Consider the following 16,114-nt stretch of genomic DNA (forward strand, 5'->3'; position numbering starts at 1 on the left):
ATAACCCTTTTAGCGAATGCTAAAGGAGTTATGTATCATTGTTAAACGGGGCCATATACACAGTCGAGTCACATTATTATGACCACCTCGTACATTTGAAGTCGCCAGCGTGTGCCGTGCGCTGGCTGAAGTGGGTATATAAGGTGTGCGATAAGCCGTCTGCACACATCACTCGTTGCTATCATAGGTAAAAGGGGCTATTTATCATAGTTGCAAAAAGGGATGATTATTGGCTTTCGGGCCAAGGGTGGAAGTATTTCTGAAACAGCGCAGTTTGTGAACTATTCGCATGCTCCTGTGGTGAAGGTGTATCGTGACTGGACAAATGGCACCATTGCGAACAGACGTGGAAACTGTGGAGCACCACGTGCCATTGATTTGAGAGGTGAACATCGGCTATGAAAGTGCGTGAGGGCCAACCGACACACTACAGTGAAGCAGCGCTCCGTCAACTTGAACCTGGGGGCCGCCAGACGTGTGTCTAAAATGACAGTTCAGCGAACCCTGCTGCATATGGGGCTCCGAAGCAAATGGATGGTCACTGCACCTATGCTAACGAAAGTGCATCGGTGGGAAAGGCTTCAATTTTCACGCCTGTATCGGAATTGGACCTCCACTGATTGGCGAAGGGTTTCAATCTCCGATGACTCATATTTTCGGCTTCATCGAACGGATGGACATTGGAGTGTCAGGTGAGAACAAACACCCTGCAACCAATGCTGGAAGAACACAAGCTGGTGGTGGCAGTGTTATGGTCTGGAGAATATTTTCATGGCATTCGCTGGGCCGACTCATCCATGTGGAAGGCACTCTTAACCGATTTGGTTATGATTCCATCCTTGTAGAGCATGTACACCCATACATGCGGATTGTCTTCCCTGAGGCGGATGGGATCTTCCAGCAATACAATGCAACAGGTCACATGGCTAGAAATGTCTGACAGTGGTTGGACGAGCATGACCAAGAATTCCAAGTACTTCCCTGACCCACTAATTCCCCGGACTTCAACCCAATTGAGCATCTGTGGGACCACCTTAATCACTGTATTCGCTCTATGGATACTCCACCATGCACCCTCCAGTAGCTGTGGGATGCACTGCAGTCAGCATGGCTCCAGATACCTGTGCCAACCTACCATCACCTTACTGAGCCCGTCTAGCTGCTGTCCGTGCTGCATATGGCAGTTACTCTGGCTATTAGCTGGTGGTCATAATAATGTGACTCCGCTGTGTCTTTGGCTTTTAAGTATAAATGTGGAGGCTTGAACAGCTGCCTTTATTTGTCAAAATAAAAAAGTGACAGATGTGTCCTCATACACCTAGACTAAATATGCCATGCGGCGCGAGAAGTCTGGCACGAGAAATCAGTCAGGGTTTAGTGCGACTGCTTGTGCAGAGCATCTTTCTCGACCGAAAAAGCATCTTAGTCAAACTGTGATGCGACAAACCCCTTCACGAGACTGCACTTATTCAGTCGCACACAGATATACAAGTGTCGCATATCAAATTAATAAGTATACACACAGATGGTATCTGGATAGAATGACGACAGTGCAAAAAAGTCGACACAGATGGTTTTTCAACATTTTAAAGGTTAGGGCTAGGCACTTGGGGGAGGGTTAGGCTGCCGGAGGGGACGGTTAGGCAGTAAGGGGAGGGTCACAGTTAGACACAAAGGTGAGGGCTAAACTTAAATAAAAACAAACATGTTGACAATTTGGTGACAACCTATTGTCTGGCGACCTTTATATTGTCAATCTTTTATACCACACCGCACGGCACCTGGCGCGCCAAGAAGGGCTGTTTGGAGAAACTGCAGCAATAGTGAGGACACATCTACCAGCACAGGAGTAAAAGACTACAAGTCTAGGAGCATAAACCATAGCACATTGAGATGTACTGTACTACAAAAATGTTATATAATACACACACATACATATACATATTATATATATATATATATACATATTATATATATATATATATATATATATATATATATATATTCTCATTCATTATTATTATTATCATTTCTTTATATGGCGCCACAAGGGTTCTGCAGCAACTTACAAAGCACATAACCAAGTTGCAGACAAGCGACTTACAGAATACAATACAATACATGACCAGGACATGGATAATATATATTGCTACATTAGCGACCATAACACCCAGATAAGCAACAGAGCATAAGCAACCAAGTGTTAGGTGCCCTAGTTGAAACTAAAGTAGGGAGAAGCACATGAGGGTAGAGGGCCCTGCTCATACGAGCTTAATGGCCCTATAACGTAATGCCTGCCTACTTGCACAGATAGACAAACGGTAACATTAGGTGTTAAAAGAAAAAAGGTAAAATGAATCCTCTATTTTGAGTCATAAGCCATAGTGCAATTCCTAAACATTTTCTAAAAGATAAACTACAACAAAGTTACAGGATTTACTTCAGTTTTTTCCTTGGTTTATTGCACATATGAAGTACTAGACTTAGGTGATAGCAAAACAATATAATAGTATGAGAACCTGTGAGCTAGAATCTGATGGTTGCTATGGGCAACATCTCCACTTCTAAACCCAATTCACTGGGAGGCCAGGGTGCATGGCCACACCATTTTGGTGGGAATGGGATTGTATTGCCGGCAGCTGTATAGCTGCTGGTTCAAATCCCGACAGCAGCTGGCTGAAGGGAGGAAATCCCGACAGCGGAGGTAAGTACAGCTAACCCTCCCCTCTCCCCCCCAACCCTCGTTAGTGCCTACACCTAACCCCCCCTCCCCACACCCAAAACCTAACCCTCCCTGGGGGGTGCCTAACCCTATCGCCCCCTTCCCCTAGCCTAACCGGCATTCCGGAGTCAGGATTGTGACCAGCGCTACATCTTATTTTGGGGATGCAAGTGTGCATCCTTGATAGACATGGGCCCCCTGATTGCTCAATCTACACCTACACTGGATCCATATTTAGGTGAGAACTTCATTCATATTTAAGTTAGACTAAGGGTAGAAATATATGGATATTACCTCACAAGGTTACATAGTAAATATAGACTTGAGGGTCACATAAAGTCAATGCAATGTATTACATTAAAAAAAACATCACATTTAGCTGTCAAGGCTAATGGTCTTTTTTCATATGTCCGGTTTTTAACTATTTAATCAAATCTCATCCCAAAATATTTATGTAGAGGATCCCTAACGAAGATTCACTGGAACGCCACTGCTGAGACAACTCCGCCAGAACTGCTCCGCACGTGACCGCCAAAACCCGAAAGACTACACTGGCGCCCCCCTGCCACCAAGAAAAGGTAAGACACCACTAGACCACCAGTGACTGTCAACAGTTCATGTCAAAATATAATCCATGTAGACATGATGAATGTCGACAGTCACTGTTGACATGCTAAGCATGTCGACTGTTCAATGATATCGACATACTCAAGTCGATCTGATGCAAGTCAACATGACAACTGTAGAATAATTACATCACACCTGATTCTTATGGGATGTTTCATATGGAACTCCAAATGACATGAATTTTTTTTACACAAGACGTTCCATTAATACTATAATATCCATATAATACTATAAGAAAATATTCTATATTTTGGTAATTTTCTATAATATTGTCAATTTTATATACTAGTTGAGCTATTCAAAATGTTAAACATTTTATAAGAAGCAAACTAATTACTTATTTCCATATATAGCTAGCATGCAGATGTTGATATACTTTAAAAAAAAAAAAAAAACAGAACAAAAAAAAACCTTATACTTTTATGAGTACACATCTGTACACCCACCTCAGTATACCATGCGGCGAGACACCTGAGGTGAGCGAGCATTTCAAAGCCAGAAAGACACTCGGCACAAACTGAGTAAAACGGGACCTGGAGCACCAAGAAGGGTTTGGTGCGACTGCAGCATTAGTGTATGAGGACACATCTGTATCAATGATCTCACACGCCCTAACCTAGCTGCATCATCCCTCTGGGACCAACCAGTCAGGAACATTAATGGAACATTGATTTTTACTTCATATAGAAATTACGACAAAATAAAGTATTTATTTTAATTAGAAACTCTACTGTAAAATTTAGCAATACTTCCTCACAGCTATAACCACACAGAGAGGAAAGATTATGGAGAATAAAGCGAATTAAATAACTTCTGAATCCATCAAGCTTTATAGAATAAGAAACAGCACTTACTTTTTTTTATTAAATAATGTTGGAGTTTTAACCTCATCGTAGATTACCATTATCAACTGTACTCGAGGCAACTGTGCTACAAATTAAATTAAATTAAATTAAATATGTACATGGGAAAATACCATTAAAACATTGTGTTCTACGATGGCAAGGAGGCCCTAAACTGTGTGGAGTTTGTATATTCTCCCTGTGCTTGCGTGGGTTTCCTCCGGGTACTCCGGTTTCCTCCCACACTCCAAAAATAGGTTAATTGGGTCCCAACAAAAATTAACCCTAGTGTGTATGTGTGTGAGCATGTTGTAGGGAAAATAGATTGTAAGCTCCACTGGGGCAAGGACTGATGTGAATGGCCAAATATTCTCTGTAAAGCGCTGCGGAATATGTGTGCGCTATATAAATAACTGGTAATAAATAAATATGTCTCCTAGTTTTCTTACCTCCATTAACCACTTTATGTTCCACTCGTTTTGTTAAAAGTGCTGATGAACCGGATGTTTTTGCGACACCTTGGTTTAGAATTGGGCTTTTCTTCGTGCCTTTGACAAAAAAAATAAAAAATAAGTTGGACAAACAATCTGCTAGTTTAAAAAAAAAAAAAAACACAATGCACATTTATATTATAGGTGTTAATTAAAAAATATTATTTATCTCTCCCCTGGGTACTAATGGCATGTTTTGTCTCATTCCCTATTTTCTGAATGTACTTTTCAGCTATGCATTTGTATCAATCCCTCTGCTTTGCTTAGTCTATAAATGAATGGCTGAAATGCAGACTGTATTAAGACTGTGTATTTTCTGTCATAAACTGGTATTTCTATTTAGCCAACTTTCTCCAGCAAAACAGTGCTATATATATATATATATATATATATATATATATATATATATATATATATTATTCCAGATATGAAAAACCAAGTTTAAAATAAATTGTATAACCGAACAGAACACTTCACAACCAGGGCGTTATAAAGGAATCATTAGGATAATACAGAGAAAATGCTCTGCTATGTGGTGATGTTGGTGGGGGGTACATCACAGGCTCTACTATGGGAGAGGTAGACACAACACAGGCTATACTATGAGCGCGGCAGTAAAGTGGGCGTGTACTACTACATCTGAGGGGCGTGTCATATAATCAACTTACATCCACATGTAAATGAGCCCAAAAGCAGTCAGTAAGATCTATTTGTTGATGAAAACACACTGCTATATTACAGAAAATGTATGTAGCCATAAGGATCATTGTGCCTTAAACCAATGCAGGGAAATACAAATTATCCTATATGAATGTATATATCTCAGTGTTTTTTTTTTTTGTTTTTTTTTTATATAACAACTTCATAATGGGTGTAAGCAGGGCCGGTTCTATGGTTACGCATGGTACGCGGCCGCGTAAGGCGCCACGTAGTGAAGGGCGCCGCGGCCGCGACCATGCAGATTTCAGTGGTGCAGACTGTGTCTCTGTGACACAGTCTGCACCGCGCGTGTAGCGCTGACCAGACGGAGTTCGGTCAGCGCTACACAGTGCCAAACACACAGCCGCCGGAGCCGGCAACTGTGTGTTTGTTTCAGCAGCTGATGAGAGTCTGTCAGACTCTCATCGGCTGCTGTAGCTCCCACTGCGGAAGCCATCTTCCGGCTCCAGCAGTGGGTAATGGGAGAGACGTCGTCATGATGACGTCTCTCCCATAATGCAAAGCGGCCCTGGAGAATGGTCGGGAGTAGCGGATATCGGCGGCGGGAGCAGGAGCGGGGGGTTCAGGTAAGTGTTTTTTTTTTGTTTTGTTTTTTATAACGTGTGTCTCTACTGGGGGGGGCTACAAGGGGAGATTACTACTGGGGGCACTTGAAGGGGGGATTACTACTGGGGCACTTGAAGGGGGGTTTACTACTGGGGGCACTTGAAGGGGGGGATTACTACTGGGGGTACTTGAAGGGGGGATTACTACTGGGGGTACTTGAAGGGGGGATAACTACTGGGGGTACTTGAAGGGGGGATAACTACTGGGGGTACTTGAAGGGGGGATTACTACTGGGGGTACTTGAAGGGGGATTACTACTGGGGAAACTTGAAGGGGATTACAGGGGGCACTATAAGGGAGGATTACTACTGGGGCACTTGAAGGGGGGATTACTACTGGGGGCACTTGAAGGGGGGACTACTACTGGGGGCACTTGAAGGGGGGATTACTATTGGGGGCACTACTACTGGGGGCACTTGAAGGGGGGCTACTACTGGGGGCACTTGAAGGGAGGATTACTACTGGGGGGGACTACTACTGGGGGCACTACATGGGGGGGAAACCTCCACTGGGGGCACAACAATGGGGGGGGACTACTACAAGGGGGGACTACTACTGGGGGCACTGTATAAGCTTACTAATGGGGGCACAAGGGGCACTGCACAGGGGGGACCACTACCGCGGGAACTGCATAGGGGGGGCGCCAAAAAACCTACTCGCTTACCAAAAAATTTGGGCTAGGGCCGGCCCTGGGTGTAAGGTGCAATCAGGGAGATTACTAGACTCTTCAAGGAGATTGCTGCTATTTCAGGGAGTCTCCCCGACAATGAGGGAGAGTTGGCAAGTATGGGGTGCACATTAGTAGTAATACAGATGGGGGGACCATTATAATGGACATACAGATAGAAGTGAGCAGATGAGGGAAGGGGTGGGGGCATTAATGCACATACAGATGGGTGGAGCATAATAAAGGGCATACATATGGGGGAGGGCATGAGTACATTACTGAACATACATATGAGGAAGAGGGGAGAGCATAATGCAGAACATACAAATGAAGGGCAGCACAAAACAGAACATAGAAATGGGGGGTAGCACAAAACAGAACATAGAGATGGGGGGTAGCACAAAACAGAACATAGAGATGGGGGGTAGCACAAAACAGAACATAGAGATGGGGGGTAGCACAAAACAGAACACAGAGATGGGGGTAGCACAAAACAGAACATAGAGATGGGGGGTAGCACAAAACAGAACACAGAGATGGGGGGTAGCACAAAACAGAACATAGAGATGGGGGGTAGCACAAAACAGAACATAGAGATGGGGGGTAGCACAAAACAGAACACAGATGGGGGGTAGCACAAAACAGAACATAGAGATGGGGTAGCACAAAACAGAACATAGAGATGAGGGTAGCACAAAACAGAACACAGAGATGAGGGTAGCACAAAACAGAACACAGATGGGGGGTAGCACAAAACAGAACACAGATGGGGGGTAGCACAAAGCAGAACACAGATGGGGGGTAGCACAAAACAGAACACAGATGGGGGGTAGCACAAAACAGAACACAGATGGGGGGTAGCACAAAACAGAACACAGATGGGGGATAGCACAAAACAGAACACAGATGGGGGGTAGCACAAAACAGAACACAGATGGGGGGTAGCACAAAACAGAACACAGATGGGGGGGTAGCACAAAACAGAACACAGAGATGGGGGTAGCAAAATACAGAAACTATAGATGGGGAGGGGCTTAGCTCAAAACTTACAGATATAGGGGGTGGGAACAATTTAGAACACAGATAGAGGGGCACATACAGACACGGAATGACAGAAATCCAGGCAAAGTAAAAAAAATAAATTGTAAGATGAAAACAATATAATATGATTTCAATAGTAATGTTAGTACAAAGGCTATACATCAAAATATATAGCTCAAATATCTTACAGAAAAGGTAAATGGGGGCTGTAGACAGAATACATAATTGACTATTACTACTTGATCCCTTTTGCCTTCTCTAGAAGGTGGTTTGAGAATTTATATACACACTTTTATATACACACACTTTTGCATTATAATATAGATTGTATTTGTATTTATAGTTTTTTCCTCTTTATGACCCCCCCCCCTCTAGAATTGCCCACCTCGTGTGACTCAGCCAGTGTTGGAATACAGCAACAGTCTCAGAAGATGGTTCTGACTGCTGCAGCAGGTGCAAGAAAGAATGAATAGCAACAAGTCCAAAGACAGGTAGGACAATTACATATAGAGAATAACATGTTTTACAATTTTCTTAAGGCGTTTTCTTTTTAAAATGGGTGTTCGTGTTTCAGTTATGGGATCAGGGCATGATGGCAAGGGAAGTACATCCGTGCTTCCCATGCCCACTGTCAGCCTCCATAGACGCCAAAATACTGCTTGGTGCCCCTTTGGAAACTAGCATCAGCCTTATGGCAGGTACAATTTATCAGTCTGAGACAGCACGACACTCCCATAAGACGCAACATCTCTGTGCAGCCTTTTAGCCACCCCTGTTACCTCCCAATCACTGTCAAGGAACGCCCCTTACATTTCTGATACTGTGTCTCTAAATATGATCTACGCCTGTATGAACAAAAAAAAATAAAAAAATGTAAAAAATCTGGACACATGCTCAGATGTATGTGCAGAAGAAAAGACACCATCCGTTTGCGTTAATATTGATATAGTCTACGATTAACCCAGGCCCACTGTACCACCACAAGTGAATTGGTGGATACAGTCACGGCACAGGGCACCGCAGGGCAGGGGTTGCTGTTCGGTGGCACCTGTCAATTTTCTGTTTGACAAGGAACTCTCAAGTGAAGTGCATGAATGTAGTATAAGAGGATTGGTATCCAAAGCCATTTTCTTGGAGGGTACTTAAAGTAAAGGTGTTGCACATATGTATGTTACACACACACTTTCCAAGAACAACGGAATATGCTGCGCTATATAAACTATTAATAAATAACGTGTGTGTTTCTGTGTGTGTCATGTGGGAAGGCTTCATACTGTAGTATGTGCTTTCTCTGGATGCCAGGGCTCGTTGGAACCTTGCATTCAACAGGCCAGTGCGTTCAGCTGCGGGTACAGGGTACATACACGGACCTCCCCCACCGCTGATAATTGCAGCATATATACTGCTAGTATCGCTCTTTCTATACCTTCAGTCAGGGATCTACTGCCGGCTGCAGGCTTGAGTACGGCTGTTCTTATGGATAAATCCTGCTGCAGAAGCAGCTACACCAGTACTCTCCTACATCTAGTGCTGGTTAGTTATACGGCATAATTATTGTGTATCATCACTGCAGCCATTGGTTTCATGCTGTATTTGGCAGTGACACCTGGATAACAGTGGTACAAAGCGATTGGTACCCCTTCACCATCGTATGGGACAAATCACATTTGTCATGCCCCTTCCACATGAGGACAAGCCCATTTTTCAGGTGCACGTGTCCTTATTTAAAAAAAATAAGGGGGGTGTCTATGCTTTTTCTGACCCAGGGCACCAAAAAGTCTAGTTACAGCTTTGGCCCTCATCCATTGCTCTTTTGTGGGGAGGAAGCTATTGTTATTAGAGGGAATTACAGATGTGCCCACATACATCTATCCTCCGTGCGCTACAAGTCGCGCCACACAACACAGGAGCTCCGTGTGACTTGGTAGCACAGAGCGGCTTTGGTGCAACTTTTTACCTTCAATTGTGTCTTATTCGCACTGCAGTGTGAATAGATAGCACAAGCTGCTTCTGCTGATTATAATGATATGCAGCATGCTTATGTTCTGTGTGCCTCTGCGGGTGAAACACTACGTTAGTGTTGCTGACACTGTAACGTAGTGTTTCGCAAGCAGATACACCCGCAGACGCACAAAGAACATAGACATGCTGCATATCATTATAATCAGCAGAAGCAGCTTGTGTTATCTATTCGCATTGTTGTACAAATAAGATGCATTTGAAGGTAAAAAGGCGCACAAAAGCTGCTCTGTGCTACCAAATCACGCCACGGCATGCGCAACTAGATGGGCTGTTTAACGTGCATGGAGGCGAGATGTATGAGGACCCATCTGTATTACTATTTAATTTAAAACTTACACACAAAACTGCACCCTCACCCTACCCCCCCCCCCCCCTTCTTTTTATAGACTGACCAAAATTGATTTGTAGATTTATCAAAAATCTATTAAATTTAACCAATTTAAACAACCACCATCAGGCTTAAACATCTAGGACCTTATGGTCAGTTCTTACCAATTATATCATGGATGCATTAACGTCTAAGCCTTGCTGTGGACAAAAGCTTTGTTCCTTAACAAACCTGCCAAAGAGTAAATTTGCAGAGGACGTCACCTCTGCTGCACCAAAATTCACTAACCGTGCTCACATCAGCAAACCTGCTAACACACAGGGTGTACCCTTCAGTGCTGGCTGGTCACGGTCACCCCCTCCTGACCCGTACATCTCTGTCAGAGATGCTGTATTTATTGATGTACTTTTGCTTAACTTGTCTTCAGAGAAACGGGCTGGATTCGTTTTTAGATATACACAGATAATTATACAATTTTGATTTCTGATATCCAGTTTCAAAAGGGTAAAAAATAATATTTGAATAGAATACATTTGAAAACTACTTAAGAAGCTTTTATCTTTTTTAGGGTGTGGGAGCCAGCAATTACCCACTTAGTATATTGTGATGAAAAGTGGGAAATCATTGATAAACCAGTAACACCCATGTACTGTACATCCTCAAAATATTACTCTGCAATTAGTCATCTGAACAGTACAACAATTTTGTAGGCATTTTGTTTGGGAGGGGGGTGGGGAGAAAACTGGTTTATATTGCTTGAATGACACGGTCCGTGGAAGGAGAGATTATCTGATATATTACCCTTGTTAAGGATGATGATTCCAGGTGACAAACGGATTTTCCATATTTCATTAGCTTCGTTTTTATGCAACATGCCAACCACACAGTGACACGGGATTGCATTAGTTTTGTTACACTCTACAATTTTAGAGAGTTGAAATAAGAACGATTTTTTGCAGTTAATCCTAGATGGTCATGCCGTAGTCCATAAGAGTTATGCTGTCCATCCACTAGGCAATTACACCTAGCGATTGAGCGACAACGACCTTTATCGCTCAATCGCCCGCAAATCGAGCAGTTTAACGTAAAAAACGAGCAGCAATGCGCGTGCCCGCTGGTTATTTTTGCCATCTATCATCGCCAGTACATGCTGGTCAACCTGACGATCACGTCAGGTTCAGCATGTACAGGGGATGATGGATGTGCCTACATTGAACGAGTGAACGTTCAGTGTGGGCACATCACAGACAGACGACTGCACGATTACAATGTTGTAATCGTGCTGTCGTTTCTACGTTGTGTAGTGGATGGGCAGCATTAGAACCAGGACAGAGGATATTACTGACAGATGTGTTAATCAAACTGGTACTTCAGACAAAAACTTCCTTTGGTTTACTTACCCATTCAGCTTAAGTCAAACTTAATATGCATTTGCATCACATCACATATTAAGCAGTGTTCCCACTATTTAAAGTTACAGTAAAGGTGGACCACACTAGACCAGGCCAGGCCAATCTGTGGCTCTCCAGCTGTTGAGAAACTACAAGTCCCAGCATGCCTTGCAACAGTTTTGCTGTTAGGAAATGCTAAAACAGTAGCAGGGAATGATGGGACTTGTAGTTTCACAACAGCTGGAGAGTCACAGGTTGGCCAGGCCTACACTAGACGATATGTCGTCGGAGCCCGCACATCGGAGCAGCATATCGGGTACATCGTCTAGTGTGTACCCATGATATGCGCGCTCCTGCGGGTTGTTAGTGACATCCCCCGTCGGCCCTGCAGTACAGCCGACAGGGGATGTTGCTAATGATGCAGAAAGCAGCATGACACGTCCCTCCCACCCGTCGGACCCAACATCCGGCATACCGGGTCCAGTCACCAGCGATATCGCACTGGGTACACATCGGCTAGTGTGTACACAGTTTAAGTTTTAACCACAGAAGCCCAGGTGTCAAAGCAACTTCAGAGAAACTCACTCCTCAATAAAGCAAACTGGGCGGCTGCTGTAATTCTATCCAGTGGGCTTCATCAATGCATTTTCACTAAAAATTCATTAAAAAACTGTGCACTGCAGGAGTGACAATCAATGAAGAAAAGAGGAGGAACGCCGGATACTAAAACATTTATCTGTATTCACTTTTTAAAATATATAAGAGACACCTACCAGTCTGTGCAACTTTTAGTGACTGTGACCTGGCTCTGGAAAAGGTGACCTTTGAAGGCTGTGTTCCAGTGACACCATTTGGTCGCAAACATTTTGCAGGGACTTCATCGGCCTTGGTGCTGCTTGTAGCAGTTGTAGCTGTTAAAAGAACAAACATAGAACAGAAATTATATAAGGGAGCATTTGCTTTCAGGAAAGGAAAGATTTACAGATAAAACTGCTCCTATAGATTTGAAGAACTTTATGTAACCTGTAAATGAAAATGATAACAATAGGAATAAATATCTATTTATACACAGCTTTATAATTTGTCCATATGCCTGTTAGGTCTATTGCAAACACGGTGCCACCTATCCACTAACATTCGTTAATGCACAACTTTACAGGCATAGGCATATTATAATGGTTAGGTCTAAAGTGAACTGGGCTGCGGGACCTCTGATGTCACAACTACGTGACACGCGACGGTAGCAGGAGGAGCAAAGTTCTGATTGGGGCCCAAAGCGCACCCTTGCAGGTTAGTTTCGCTCTCCGCGCTTTGGGCACGTTGGCTCGCTTGCTCGCCACAGGTTACTGTTCCCACACTATATCCACGGGGATAGTAAAACTGCAAGCTCACCGGCCTTGCCCCTCCCCCTGACGTCACAGGTCATTCTACCAACTCAGATCTAGAATCAACCATTTTACAACCAAGTCTATCAGCCTGCAAAACAAAACTACTGTAGCCATGATTCTGACCCTAAACATTGAGTACATCAAATCATTCCAATTTCAGCATTTTAATTAATTGCCATTGAGTCATTGGTTCATAAGACTACCCCACTGAGGTTTTACAGCATTCACAGAACCCAAATTCTTTCCCAACTTAAAATACAGTTTCCCAGCACAATGTAAAATTCACCACTACTCAATAAGCATAGACAGCTAGAATTACATTTTTATATTGAGGTTCACATGTCAAACAGACCTGGCTGCCATCCAATTGGTTCATTTGATAATGACAAACTTATAAAATGAAGTCTGGACTCGGGGAGTGGGAGGGAACCAGGGAGACCTGACAGTGGACATAGAAATGCTATATTTTATATAAAAGGTGTTAAAAAATTAATACATTCAAAACACATCATATACTAAACACCTCAAATACAAAATATCAACAACGTACATCAAAGGTTCAAATTACTCTATTTAGATCATAATATGAATATACTAAAAGCATCAAAAGACATCTATGAAAATCACCAAATTCATATCCCTGTAACAACGCAAAACTCATTTATGTAATATCAAGCAAAGTGGATTAAAGGCAAAATATTAGGTGCTGTTTTCAAACAATAATAATAAACAGCAGGGTCCCAATGCACAGTTATAAACTCCAGGCGGAGTGATACAGTGCTGTGTGTGATTTGTCCTGTCAGTAAAGAGGGCAGAGTGATACAGAGTAAACTGCTCGCCCTATCACCATTAACTGGAAAAGTTTCCATTCTTTTACAGCTGGGGCGCTTTTATGCTCTGGTGCAATTTGCAGCATTATATTTGCATTTTAAAGTGTGGGACGTTGTTCCTAATTTATTCTCCTGAAATGAATTCCGCATATTCTGGAATGTTGAATATATTCCTGTTCGTTTGGGTGGATATTAGTACAAGTTCCTTATTGTCTATTGTGGATGCTGATCTTAACACACCACCCAGGGGGAGACGTACTAAGCTCTGGAAAGTGATAAATTGGAGAGTGATAAACTACCAACCAATCAGCTTCTAACGGTCATTTTTCAAACACAGCCTGTAATGTGACAGTTAGGAGCTGATTGGCTGGTAGTTTATCACTTTCCAATTTATCACTTTCCAGAGCTTCGTACCTCCCCCAGAATCTGCCCCTATATTATTACAGATCTGACTAGGCTTGTCATTATATCCCATTTAATCCACGACACCTATGATTTACAGGGGTTCTGTGGCTAATTAAAATCAGGTGAAATCCAGGCTTGAATTTAGCAGGTCACAGAACCTGTATAAATCATGTGTCCTGGACTAAAGGGATAATATCACAAACCTTCTTGTGACACTTAAATGATGCTGTAATACTTCACTTTATTTTTATTTTTTTTAAATAATTTCCAGAGACATTAGATCTTTTAGTGCACATAATCCACCACTCTCACTGTGGTTATTAGATTTTATAAAAATGTCTTCCTGTATTTTTTTGCCATTATTGCTATGGTTACAGCAAAAGGTCACCTAAAGTGACCGTTGCATAGAATCTACAAGATATACAGTAGCTACTGAGAAAATATAGCAGCCTTTTACAATCATCTGCCTGGTACTTCTGATACCACCTTACAATGCAGGGAAATCTCAGATTTTCATGGACCACCACTTTTCCTCTTACTGGTCAATAAATATTTTTCTACATTTCTACATTTGCACTGACACAAAAAGTTTACAGACAATAAGAAACCCTGATGCAAACCGAAAACTATGCTGTATACGAAGGGTGATAATGCAAAATTTCTGTTTTGCTAGGACCAGGGACCAGTTATAAAGCTCAAACCATTCTAATCCATTTACCTGGGTTAAAATGGAAAATACTTATAATTGGGTAGCTGTAGTAACTGTGGAACATCTGGATACCAGTGCAGTCTGACCATATGAGTACATACTTACTCTCAGGAAAAACAGCATAATCCATCTGTGCCCTGTAAGGCCCATGTGCCAATGAATCCTAACAGGACTGGCAATCAACAACCAACTTTTTTTTTTTAGCCTGTGAATGACAACAACTGCATGGAACTTAATTGTTCTGAGTTTTGCTGCACCTGAACACAGCTGATCACCCCGGGTCTAATTCACACCAACAAAATATATGTATGATCTGTTTGTGTCAGCTCAGTGTGCAAAGGACAATGAGATATGGGATAAAATAACCCTTTTTGTATGTTTTAAGCAATTATAGTATAATGCAAGAGGCTGCAGGCTAAATGTAATTCTGTTTTCATGTTAGTCCAAGGTGATGTTAACATCAATCATTTAAAACAGAGATATATAATACTGCCAAGGATGTTTAAACTCTGTCCTTTATCAATAAAAGGAGACAGGATTTGATACCAAGACACAACATGACTGGGGTGCTACACTTACAGATCCAATAGACAAAAAGAAAGCATGAATAAAGCCCCAAGCAATGGTGATATTACATTCAATCTAATTTGTGCGTCATTTCCTCCTAAACAGTACAAAGGAAGGTTAGTGCTACGCTGTAAATTGGCACTGGCAATATCAACCCATTTATTGCATATCTCGTTAATGCTGACATACACTACAAAAACCAGCTGCACACACTCAATCTCACAATCTCAGGAGTGCATGGCACATAAATGTATTTGCAGGTCCATGAGGAGGGTGTGATTGTTGCACTGCCCAGCGGATATAATATAATATAATATAATATAATATATATATATATATATATATAGTGATTTGTACAAGCGACAGGCTTGTTTTTGTATATATCCATCTATAATCATGCAAACACCTTATGCGTGTATATAATAAAGTGCAACAGTGTCCAATCGGGTGTTATATCATATAGTGCCAATAAAGTCAAAATATATATTTTAATTCAAATACACATCTGTGATAAATAAGATGAGATGTCAATATATTAAAAATGTTAAACAACTTATTATATAAAATAGACAAAGTTGAAGTATACACAAAACAAAATAATGTAAAATGATCACAGTGAGGTTCAGTTAACCTCTACCAGGTAACCACTTAATCTGTATATAGTTGAACAAAGAATTTAAAAAGTGCAGGGTACTGTGGAAAAAAGCATAGTGTTATATACCTGTATTGTCAAAATATAACTAAAATAACCAATCTAC

The 16,114-nt window shown here is 42.0% G+C and overlaps 1 protein-coding gene across 2 annotated transcripts in view; it reads right to left on the minus strand.

The window, feature by feature from the left end:
• MTUS1 (microtubule associated scaffold protein 1) overlaps nucleotides 1-16,114 on the minus strand; it is a 221,233-nt gene that overhangs the window by 106,928 nt on the left and 98,191 nt on the right. For both annotated transcript variants that reach the window (XM_088478757.1, XM_088478758.1), the window contains 2 exons: nucleotides 12,231-12,368; nucleotides 4,641-4,739 (listed from right to left, as the gene is read on the minus strand). In XM_088478757.1, coding sequence (XP_088334883.1) covers nucleotides 4,641-4,739; nucleotides 12,231-12,368 — 237 coding nt within the window. The remainder of the gene's footprint in view (nucleotides 1-4,640; nucleotides 4,740-12,230; nucleotides 12,369-16,114) is intronic.

Source organism: Taudactylus pleione, unplaced genomic scaffold (genome assembly GCF_031769625.1).
Source record: "Taudactylus pleione unplaced genomic scaffold, aTauple2 ptg000218l, whole genome shotgun sequence".
Lineage (NCBI taxonomy): Eukaryota > Metazoa > Chordata > Amphibia > Anura > Myobatrachidae > Taudactylus > Taudactylus pleione.